The sequence below is a fragment of the Eurypyga helias genome, unplaced genomic scaffold, assembly GCF_000690775.1.
Source record: "Eurypyga helias isolate BGI_N326 unplaced genomic scaffold, ASM69077v1 scaffold9079, whole genome shotgun sequence".
Taxonomy (NCBI): Eukaryota; Metazoa; Chordata; class Aves; order Eurypygiformes; family Eurypygidae; genus Eurypyga; species Eurypyga helias.
This window is the reverse complement of record NW_010271340.1, coordinates 2,999-15,301: the sequence shown is the minus strand read 5'-3', so window position 1 is coordinate 15,301 and position 12,303 is coordinate 2,999. Positions and strand designations below refer to the sequence as shown.

The 12,303-nt window shown below is 39.3% G+C and overlaps 1 protein-coding gene across 1 annotated transcript in view; it reads right to left on the bottom strand.

The window, feature by feature from the left end:
* Positions 1–362: 362 nt before the first annotated feature.
* FH (fumarate hydratase) overlaps positions 363–12,303 on the bottom strand; it is a gene marked incomplete at its 5' end in the record, with an annotated part of 12,891 nt that continues 950 nt past the window's right edge. The window contains 9 exons of the mRNA XM_010158770.1: positions 363–569; positions 1,127–1,280; positions 2,891–3,018; positions 4,173–4,376; positions 6,190–6,355; positions 7,320–7,502; positions 8,478–8,654; positions 9,455–9,565; positions 10,243–10,377. Of these exons, the coding sequence (XP_010157072.1) occupies positions 427–569; positions 1,127–1,280; positions 2,891–3,018; positions 4,173–4,376; positions 6,190–6,355; positions 7,320–7,502; positions 8,478–8,654; positions 9,455–9,565; positions 10,243–10,377 (1,401 nt within the window). The remainder of the gene's footprint in view (positions 570–1,126; positions 1,281–2,890; positions 3,019–4,172; positions 4,377–6,189; positions 6,356–7,319; positions 7,503–8,477; positions 8,655–9,454; positions 9,566–10,242; positions 10,378–12,303) is intronic.

The following is a 12,303-nucleotide window of genomic DNA, read 5'->3' as shown; positions in this document are numbered from 1 at the left end:
GGTCTTGGTCTCGGTCGCCTCGCTCCCCGCCGCCCCCAAGGCGGAACAGCAGCAAAACCGGAAGCACTTAGCAGCAACACGCCCGCCCACTTCCCTCCCTGCTGTATGGCGGCGGACCGCGATTGGCCAGCTGGGACTGACGGGCGTGCGCGTCACCCTTACGGCGCGGGGGGCCGGAGCGTGTGACACTACGTAGGCGGCGGACTCCCCCTTCCCGGTCGGGATGGCTGTTGTCTCCGGGAAAAATACCTTCGGAGTTATATCCGCATCCACATCTTCTGTACTACAAAGCCGTTACAGCTGCAGAATCTTCCCCGTAACGCCACGAAAAGGTGCGGGCATGAGGAGTGACACGAAACCGTATCATGTTTGGTTTATTCTGTTTATTTTTTACGTTAATACTTTTTTTTTTTTTTGGTACAGACGTTACTGAGGACCTAACATATCTTTCGGCTTCACCCACTGATCGAACTGGTCCGACGTAAGGAATCCTAGCTTTATAGCGGCTTCTTTTAACGTCGTCCCTTCTTTGTGCGCGGTTTTGGCAATCTTGGCTGCTTTATCGTATCCTGTAACAAAACAAACAGGTTAGCCGTTTGCCGTTTCAGGCGATTTATTCCAGGTGAGAAAAAAGTGGGACACGTCAGAGAAGTAATTTGCTGGATACTGCTATTGCTGCTTAACTAAACTTGCAGTCAATGCGCACCGCGTGTTCACAGCAACTCCTTACGTGAAGGCAAATTCTGTTACTCTGGCCTTAATGCCTTTAAATCACAGTTCTGTGTGACTTTCTCCTTTAAAACCAGAAATCTCGTAATCTTCCACTTTTTATTATCAGCAGTGAAATCAGGACAAGTACACAAATTCTCCCAATCTCCTCTTCCCCTTCCCTCCTGCCACTCTCATCAGAATTATTTTTTTAATGCACCGCTATGGCCACTGCAAGGACGACACATCTTTTTCACCAGTAATTACTAACTGGTGATGTTAAAGTGAATGAACTTTTGGCCTGAGCCACGACTTGTTCTCCTAAACTCTGCGACAACACAAGTAGCGTGTGCAAAATAACGTTACCAGAAAACATGTCGTTATAATGTTTTGAGACGCTCCTGAGCCTCCAACCTACCTATATGCGGATTAAGTGCTGTTACCAGCATGAGAGATTCACTCATTAGTTTGTTGATCCTCTCCGTATTGGCTTGGATTCCAGCTACACAGTTGTCAGTGAAAGAGACACAAACATCTCCAAGAAGTCTTGCTGAGTTTAAAACATTTTTAATCTAACAAAAAAAGAAAAAAAAGCCAACTATTACACTGAGACATCAACAGTCCAACTGTCAAGCACATCGGTTCATAAACAGTGCCCCCCCTGCAACCTGCACTTCTTTAAGGGGCTAGAGGTAAGAGTACAGTGAAGAGTAACCCCACTCCTCCTCCTCCTTTTGCGGGGTGAGCTCAGCCACTCCCGTTTGAAGTAACTTTGGGAGAAGCAGTCACTCGAGGAAGAACTGCTGCACGCAGACTACCACAGTATGTGCACGCGTGGCTAGAACAGTTCACAAATAACCAAGCAAAAGATACATGAACGCATCTGAATCACCGTCCTCTGCCCCCTCAGGTACCAAGCAAGACATGTAGAAACATAAAGTACAGTACTGTCTGGCGTTACATCTCTACTTTGACAATCCATAACGTGCCACCTCTTTCTGAGCGGTGTCTGTGTCTATCAAAATTTATCTTCCTCTACGTACATCTCTTGGCTGTTCAATATGGTTTTTTTCCTCTTCCAAAGCAGGTACTATGTGCTTAGAAGAAATATATTCAGATGGGGGAGGGGGAATCCCCCTAAGCAGACACAAATATAACCAAATATTTCTTTTTATTTTTTCCCAACAGTTTCTAACTAGCATATAAAAAAGCAGCAGCAGTCAGTAAAGGCTGTAAAAAAATAACATATGACATGTTCCCTCCTTTGTACCTCTTATTTCTAAGACAACAAAAACTCAACAACTTTCCTCTTATTTCTATTTATAGAAATACTCTATTTTTATATCTTTACTGCAGGTCACCCTAATTCTTTCTTAACTATCACCTCTACCCTCACCTCTATGCTATCCCTTATACATACAGATCTTGTATACAAGTTCTCCACAATCTTCAGATTCAGTGCTTTTGTTAATATTCTTTTCCCCAATTTCTCCTGTCTATTTTTCCTTCTTGGTTTTAAGAGGAAAAGAAAAGTAGATAGCCCAAAGAAGAAAATAAAAATTATGACTTGGTGTAAAAACATCCAGATTTCAGCACAAGATGATTTATAACACTCAATTAACTTGACTTTTTTAAATTAAATACACAGAAGCAACAGTATGTATCTCGGTGTATCCTGCTCACGCTCTAGAAGGCAGACATTATTTTACATCCTGAAGTCAGAGCCTAATCATTTACAATTTTACATGACTCACTTTCCAAAAGCATGTAATCCTTTGGTATTTAGCAGTAACAGAAACTGGTAACAGATAGTAGCTAAAGAAAAAAAAGAAATTAGAATTTTTTGCTAAAATACCAAATTGTCTTTGGCTCTGGACAAAATTTAGTCTCAGATTGTGTTCTTCTCTCCCTACTTCCTTAGACTGATGATAACCATACACTGTTAAGATAAAAGCTTATTTATGTGAAAGTATCTTACACAGATAAGATTGCCAGTTTCCTGTCAAACTAAGAAGGACTTACCATGCAAAAGAATGTGTTCTCACAATTTATCAGCTTCTCTGGTGCTTGTATTAACCAAATATTCACTGAGTATTGGTTTTGGTTTTTTTTCCCACGAGTCATCAGATTGTAAAAACGATGATTTAAAAAGACCTGCATGTTTAAAACTTTATGAACTTACCATCATGGGCTTAAAAACATTCAGCTCAAAGTGCCCATTGCTACCTCCTACAGTAACAGCAACATGGTTTCCCATGACCTGGGCTGCCACCATGGTTACAGCTTCACACTGGGTAGGGTTCACTTTTCCTGGTTGTGGAAGGGAGAGAAAAAGGTTAAAGGAAGAGAAAAAACAACCACCACCAAAACCCAGTAGTTTCCTCATTTACCAAATGATGAATTCAAGAGAAGATGTTTTGTAGGGAGGTAACATGTCTTACTCATTTGTATCTGTACACCACAATACATAAATAATTTCCATAAATACATTGGCTGTACTGTTCCAGTAATTCACCTAGGATTTTTAAAGCAGATGTGGCTACCTTAGCAATTTACCAAGACTTTGAGAGCTGGATCCAGTGTGCATGAGCTAAGCAGCTGTTAATTACCACAGTTTGTCAGTCAAGATTATAACCTGTCTTTACTCCTGCAAGTTGGCATTTCTGGTAAATCACTACCAAATCTCAGTCAACTGAAGAAAAGTATTACTAATTTGTTAGAATGACTTTGTAATAAAATTAGTAGATTATGTTTACTTTGTCAGGAAAACAAAACACAAAACAAACTAGAGTGGCCTCCTAACAAGGAAGTTTTATGGCTGATTTCATTTCTAGAAGTAATCCTAATAAGAACATTCATTATCTGCTATTTTTAAAGCCAGATATGATAAAAACCTGATTTTTTATAATTTATCACACAGGAAGAACATGCTTGAGAATAGTTTTGAATGTACACTATTCATGTATACATAGTTTTTTAGGAGAGAGACAAGGAATGATTACTATTATTATTAGTTCCTTTCTTACCCTCTCATACAACGGGATCACTGCAGATGGGAAAAAGTGAGTACATAACACTAGTCATGCTAGGAAGTAAAGACAGAAGTCAATTTACATCACAATATTGCTACACTTCATAGATTACATCATTTACAGCTTGTTTCAGAAAAGCCTCTACATAAAAACTGTAGAGATCTTGCAATTCTGAAAGACGTTTTTGAAAAACACGCCTGTATTAATAAGTCGTACGTTTGCAGATACTATTCTCCCTCACGTACTTGCGAACACACAGCTGTGCAAACAAGTATTTTTATGAAAAATTGTGGTAAAATGTGTCTGAAGATAAAACCTGACACAAACGTGTAGTCATGGACTTAGGGAGATGTGTGATGGTGTTTGGTAAGTATCTGTTAAGAGACTGTGGTGCAGAACAGAAGAAACAGGCAATTTTTCTTTCTGTTGTACCTGGCATGATGCTGCTTCCCGGTTCATTTTCAGGCAGGATGAGTTCTCCTAGTCCAGAGCGTGGTCCAGAACCCAGGAAACGAATATCGTTCGCTATTTTCATCAGACTACATGCCACTGTGTTCATAGCTCCACTGAGTTCAACTAGAGCATCATGAGCCGCAAGAGCTTCAAACTTATTTGGAGCAGTGACAAAAGGCAAACCTGCAGGGAGGTGGCAGAAATATTCAACTTGTGAGGCTCTTCCTTAAAGACATAAACCACATACTCGGGCACATAATTAGCTTAATTAAAAATATATAACTAACACCGTGATATCGTCTTCTCTTCTCTAGACCCTTCCTCGCAAACATATTTCTTAAACAGATTAAATTCAATACAAAAGTCACTAAAATACAGAATATTAAATTTGAGCATCTACCCGCAAAGGTACAAATTTCAAGCTTTCCCACTGTGTTGCACACATTGTTTTGCACCACGGTATTCTGTGAATGTCAATAATCTCTTACAAGTTGGCCGAAACTTAGTATTTCTTCCACTAAATCAAGCTAGATTTTTTAGATTGTCAATTACTGCGAAGCTGTCAGTTACGAAAATAGAGGGTTTTGCAGCGCAGACGCTGGGATCATTAAAAGGTAATCACAATGGAATTAACGACTTGCAAAAGACACATGCAACTATCAGCACAGGAAGGGAACAAACAACCAGACAGAACATGTGAAAGCTGATTCAGACTCAGGAGGATGCCTGAAACTGGCCAACAGCAAGAGCTGAGGAGAAACGGAAGCAAGTGTTTGTGTTAATTAAACACCTGAGATTTATGGCTAGGTTCTGTGCTGAAAAGCATTGTTTCAGGGCCTTCCCTGTAAGAAAAGTCTCAGGAGAATCTTATTAGCTGTAACGGACATCACTAAGGATGCGCGCAGGGATGCTGACCACGGGCTGGATTTCTGCCCCACAAAACCCCTGGTCTGAGCTGACACCATTGCGAGTTCAGCAAATGGTAGACTACTCTTGTTTAGAGGAACAGCAGAATTTCTACTGTGTTTTGCAGTTCCTGCCAAACACCAAATCCCACCCAATTTGCCCGGGCTCCTGAATTGCATAGCTGCCTTCTCAGCTGCAGAGAACATCCCAAACTTTCCATTTTGCCCTTGCCAAGAAACTTTCCCTGTAAGAGTACATGGAATTTCAATCGCCTGCCCTGCCTGTTGTAAACTCACAACACCTTCCTCATGGCACGCCGAACAAGCGTGAAGATGGGAAAGCTTCCCCACACCACCAGTGGCTTCCTCAAGCACCACAACAAGCCCCGTACTGCTTCGCAGCAGCTCTTGCTTACGACAGGTTACTTCTTCCCTGTCGGCATCCGAGAAGATCTTGACCCTCTATGAGACTGTGAATAAGTGATCCATTAAAACAAAAATACAGCTGAGAAGCAGTTTCAGGTTTTACGGCAAACTGAAGTGAAAGACGTACGCATTCATTCTGGGGGCATTTTTAAAACCAATACTGTGACACAGAAGAACTGATTCACAGATTAAAACAAACTTACTTGCTGTTTAAACTAAGCTTTAAGATCTATAAAGACAGAAGAAAAAAAAAACCCAGACAGCTAACTTTGCTTTCACATGAAAAAATGTAGTGGCTTTTTTTTTTTAGGTCTTTTTTTTCTTCTTTTGTGCCAACTCACTGCAGATGAAACAAGTCAGAGGTCACGACAGAAGTTGGGCTAATAATAGAAGCTTGAAACTGTATCCATCTCCAGTGAGCCTTGCTAATAAAAACATGGTCATTTCAGTCACTTTCAGTGCATCGGGTATAATTACAAAAATACATTCCCTGAAAAATCCTGTGTAAGGCATATAAAATACAGCATTAGCAGACAGTTTCATGTTAAAATACAAAGACAATTTGAGAAGCTTATGAGAAGCATGGAAATGGAAAGATTTAGTTTGAATTTGACTGTATGTTACATATACTGCTTTACTGGTAACTCCGAAATACCATTCTTCACCTGTAAGTTCAGACACTTTAGCAGCAACTTTCTCAGCAAAGCCAATCCTTGTGTTTAGTCCTGTACCAACTGCCGTCCCACCAGCTGCCAGCTGATACACTCTTGGCATGGTTGATTCAATCCTGGCCACACCATATTTAATTTGTTGCACATAGCCACTAAATTCCTTTGAAAGAACAGAGGGCAAAATAAGAGAAACAAAGACAACCACCAAGAATAAGAATCTGGAATTATTTAGTTTTTTAACACGATCAGACTAATTTCTTTAAAAACCTGAAGGCACTGAACTTCACACAGATGCTAAATCTTAGCATGTTTTCAGTAAGAGGGAAGATTTCCATATAATGTAAGACTGCTCTCGTAGTGTGAACAGTTGCACATCAAGACAACCTACAGGTATAAAAATGTATTCACAGTGCACCTTTCTCAGTTGTGTACTTAGCAGGATCTGAATCCAAGGTAGGTCAGATCTCAGATTAATGTTCTTAAGGTACAATTAGAGAAACGGATCCTGGGCTTTTTTCACTTTGTTTCAGTTAGTAAAAAACCCACCTGTGCATTCCTGGGAAAACCCACAAATTTTACATGGATTTTTATCAATTCAGTTTCAGTTAACTCATTACCAGATTAATATAATGTAAGCACCAGATTAATGTATATTAATTAGAAGCCAGTTTTGACAACATGACAACAAAGATTTGCTATCATATATACATAAACATATATATACACACAGAGTAATATATCAAAGATATTAATTCAAAATATTTAGTAGCCTTGTGTGTTGACAAAACCTTGCTTACATAAGATTACAGAATTAACTACCTTCTTCCTTCCAATGTCATTGCAACAGAAATATCACACCTTGTTATTCAAAAATCATTTGTAACTTAGTAATGTCAGAAGTAAAACACACATGGAAAATACTAAGAAAATTTATGATGCAGTGATTAAGAGCACCCCGTCCAACAAACTCCAGTAAAGATGAAAATACCCTGACTGAGGTTCAGCCAGTTTCCTATTATTTTTCTTAAGCCATCAACTTATTTTAGGCCTCCTCAAGTTTGCCTCAGTTTCCTCCAATATATTTACAAGACTTTCCAATCAAAAGCATAATTATTTTTCTTTACCTGTCCAAGCGTAAGTGGAACAGCATCTTGTGTATGAGTGCGCCCTATTTTTATGATTTCAGAAAACTCTTTGGATTTTGCTTCAAGTGCATTCTGTAGCTTCTTTAGTCCAGGTAACAATACCTCATTAACCTCCTGGGCTGCAGCAATATGCATGGCCGTCGGGAAAGTGTCATTTGAACTCTGTGAAGGAAGTTCAAGAAATTTATTTACAAGCTTTTCTCACCATTGCTGATGTAAGACGTACATGTATGGCTTTATTCTCTTTATTTTATAAACAAGAAGAAAATAAACAAAGAGTGAGAAACTTAGCAGTGTTCCAAAGGTCAGTCTCCAGGAATAATCAAATCTTCTAAGCCCCAGTCCAGCACCATATTGATAAAGTCAACTTTTTAGGACTATACCCAAAGAAAGTTAACTGCATGAGTAGACTGTTCACAACAACACTGGGACCAAAATACAAAAAGAAAAAGACTCACTAAAATAGTTACGAGAGACAGGTAACAAATGGAGGGGTGATTTTAAAGCAATTGTAGGTGAATTTAAGACACCTGCATGTTGCTTTGGTAAGGTTAAATCCATTCCCAGGGTATCGAGGAAGCACAAAATATCAGGAAGTGATAGAACCAAGTCAGTTGCTTAAACTCCGGCTAATCTGAAGGAAATACTATGAGTGCAGTATAATAAAAACGTCTACCACGCTCCTTGGAGAAAAAAAAAATTGTATATTTCATTTAAGCATTACAGGACTTTAGCCGTGTGATTATTCTTTCTATACGCGTTACGTAAGGCATTACTGAGGTAACAGCTGTGTAAGTAGCCAACCTGTAGAAAGTGGGTCTCGTAACGTCTTTACAACTGCAGCAGCAGTGGTTGTCACCAGGCCACCTCTGCCCGCTACATCATGTGTGAATTCATGTCATGAATGAGTTCAAATTTTTATAATTAAAAACTCATACTGTCACTAACATTTTAAAGTTAATTTAAACTGAAAAACCTGGAAAACTGTTGCCAAAGTTGTACAGAAAAACTTTTTTTTTTCCCTTTTTAAATCTAAAGAGTGGCTGTAAGGCAATTCAAATTTCACAATGCAAGAAAAAACCCAAACCCACACAATTAACTTTTGACATTAAAGAAGTGTAATGCAAGTCTAATTACCTGGCTTTTGTTAACGTGATCATTTGGATGTACTGGGATTTTGCTCCCTAGTTTGCCCCCCATTATCTCAATGGCTCTATTGCTGATGACTTCATTGACATTCATATTGGTTTGAGTTCCGGAACCAGTCTGCCACACCACCAATGGAAAGTGATCATTTAATTTTCCTTCAGCTACCTATAATGGAAAAAGAGAGACAAAAGTTGTTCTACTGGAACAAAAAAAAAGAAGAAAAATTAAAAAGCATAAACTTGAGAATTTTATAGCTATAATTCAAATAATGTTCTCCATTATATCTGTAAAAAATACATATAACGACTGGGAACTTATACCAGAATAATTGAGAACTTGATGTAATGCCAGATATTAAAAAGGAAAAAAACCCTTTTGCTATGCTTTTTGAAGATGCTGAATTATAAAACACACATAAACAAATTATTTGATTCCATATTCTATGGCCATGGAAAGGAAATATTTTTAAAGGATCTTTTAGGTTCTCTCTTCTGTTTCCCAAACAATGCAGATGATAATTTTGGAAGTTCAAAACCAGCCCGCCCACCTGCACAGATTGGAAACTTCCAAAACAGAAAAGCTTTGCTAGACATGTCAGACTGCACGTTAGCTGAACCAAGATTCCACTCCCCTCCTAGATGTCTTTAAACTGTTCATTTGGTAAGAGTCAACACTATGCAAGTAATGAGCAATCGTAACAGAGGGGAAAAATTACACTGGTTTTATAACTTAAGTACCAAAATTTACTTTGAAATCCTATAATTTTTAGAAGTGTATGAATGTAGTATTTTACTATTTTACTTAAGTAAATGATTTCTCAACCTGAAAAAGAAAATCTACTAACAATAAACACCTTTCTCTAGCAGTCTGAGTAATGCAAGTCTTCCCTCAGCCTCCAAACTTCCTGTGAAACGCCTAACAAAAGCACAGTTACAGTTCTAGTATTTTGAACAGTTTGTTCCTACCTCATTTGCCGCCTTTACGATTGCATTAGCAATCTTTGGGTCAAGACCATAATCTTGATTTACTTCAGCAGCTGCTCTCTTCAAGATGCCAAAAGCCCTTATAACTTGAACCTGAGACATAAGAGTAAGTTTAAATATGTGTTTTTTCTTCCCCAGAGGACATTTTAGGAACCTGTAGCACAGGCCTAGTTCTAAACCCAACTCCTCCTGAATTTAAACCCAGCACTAGTCCATCAATCAAACCAAAGAGCAGTCAGGCCACATGGCCTGTGTTCCCCCTGACAGGAACATTTATCCAAGCTGCACAGAACACAGTACCCAGCTCATCCTTGGTAAGTCCAGGTTTGCTTTGTGTATCGAAACGGATTACATGCATTAAAATGAACAAAAAAGGGTAACTGGTTCTCCTTTTGGAGAACCATGTGTCCTTCTGGTACAAATGAAAGAGTAACTTCATATCAACTCATGCTACACTGAACATCTTCAGTAACAAACTACATAATGCTGTAACAAATAAACTAGTCCACTCAGTCATTTGTCCTGAGAAAAATGAAAGATTTATATTCATCCTGGTTATTAAAAAAATTAAGCACTACAATAAAGTATTTATTCAAAAGCAACATTCAGTTCATTTCAACAAAAAATATTTCTAACAGTATGTTGCCATGTAATTTCTAACTTTAATTAAAATTCAAAGTTGCTCAGCAGAAGTCTGAGGAGAAGGTATTCACTCTCACATCCAAAACATACTTGAAGAGAATAAATGAACCCATCTTTAAATTACTTACTGGCATTCTCTCTGAAACACCTCCAATCTTGAAGTTCATTGTAGATCTTACGGTCTGTGCACCATAGTACTTGTCACTTGGGACCTTCAGTTCACCAAAGGTATCATATTCTATCCTAAAAGCCTCTTGAGTGGACTATGGGAAAGGAAAACAGTGTATTTCGAACACTGGTAAAGAGCACATCCTTTTTGAAAGCAGACACAGTTAAGAAAAAATGCACAAAAGGGAAGAAACAACAGAACAAAGACACACAGCTAGTCACATGTATTTTTCTAATTATATCTTCAAGTTAAGTTATTTTTATAGTTTGAGAACCTGTCTCACTAACAGTCACAACTACTAACAGACCCACTGGTGACAAGCAGCACCGCAAGATTTAAGACCTCAGCTGCCCACTGTATGAAACACATCATCCTGACATAAGACGACTCTGCTTTTTGAAGAATTAGTAACTTATCTTACAATTTACAGAACTGGTGTTTTGTTAAAGCCAAACTGAAGAACTAGCAGGGTAAGAATTCAGATGGTATCCATCCAGGCAACACAATCCTTATTTGAAATCCACACTGCACAGAGGAAAAATACTGGAAGGGAGAAACTGATTTATCCAGTACAAAGTTACTGGCAATTAATTATGTCCTAAAGGCTAATAAACCAGGAACGCAGCTGCCCCAGTTGTGCAACATGAAGAAACCGCATCTAGGTGTATTTTGCGGAATATTTATGTAAGACAGTATTTCTGTATCACGTATACACCTAGCATATCTAACACAGCCAGAGGTAAACTATGTTAGCTGACATACAGCAGCTAAAAAGAATTTTTTACTTTCTGTGAAACAGCCCATTCGTTTGTGATGATGTAATCCCATTCATATGAAGCTCAACGAAGATGATGGGACTGGACAGGAAGCAAGAGCAGTTTACTCTTCCTCTCCCCACACCTTGCTCAGCAAAGTCCCAGTTTTCTGTGAAAAAGGTGCTCATCCTTCCCCAGAAGAGATTACCTTCCTGCACACTCTTGTGGAAGGGGAAGAAGTCTTTTTTAATTCTTAATCATGGATAGAGTAGAACAATCCCAGCTCCACAGGCAGGCTATATACAATGCTGGGCTCTGACCTAAGCAGGACCCTTGGGCCTGAGTCCTTGGATCAGCTCTATCAGAGCATCAAATTAGTGATGCAGCACAGTGAGAGAAGAAAAGCAAATCTTAGAAACTATTAAGAAAAGCAGAGGATACAAGAAGAAACATCGCTGTGCCACCAAGGTTCATCTACACTCTAAAGTAGTTCATCTGCACTCTAAGTGTATCTCTATCTCAATCTCTATCTCTAAGTGTACTCTGTATCTCTAAGTGTACTCTTAAAGTAGTTCATCTGCACTCTAAGTGCAGATGTGGTTCTTTCATCTCAAAAAGCGTATTACTGGGAACGGTTCAGAGAAAGGCAATAAGGCTGATGAAAAGTAGGGAGCAGATTTCTTAAGACAACTGGCTTCATTCAGAAAAGAGACAACTTGGACTTTGAAGGAAAACTGAGGTCAATAAAAACATCAGTAGAATGGTGATGGGCATTAGCAGCTCACCGTCCCTTCCAATACAACAAAGCAGAGCCATAGCATTAGGCTAGCAGGAGTCGGGTTCAAAGCAAGGAAAAGGAAGCAGCTCTTCGCCCAAGTAGCAGATGGATGGAACTCCCTGCCATCTGATGCTGAGGATGCCAGAAGCCTGCGCAAGTTTAGGGAAAGCACGGTAAGCACTCAGAAGAAAGATCTAAACTGGGTTACAGACAAACAAACCACAGACTCAGGAAATCATCTGATGTGCAGATGAAGAGCCCGGGTCAGAATAAGAGGAAAGCATTGTATACGTTTGCACGGTTCTTACTCTTCCCTAGGTGTCCACTTCTGAAGTCAGACCGCTCCTCTTTTCTTGGTCCATTTTACTTGCTCCTTGCTTGGAGGGTCTCGAACTTCTTGGACAGGAGCACAACTGGGTACTGGGCAGAACATCCTCTCCAGCAGCACTGACTTTCTGCAGCAGCCTGCCTGCATCACCACAGATGG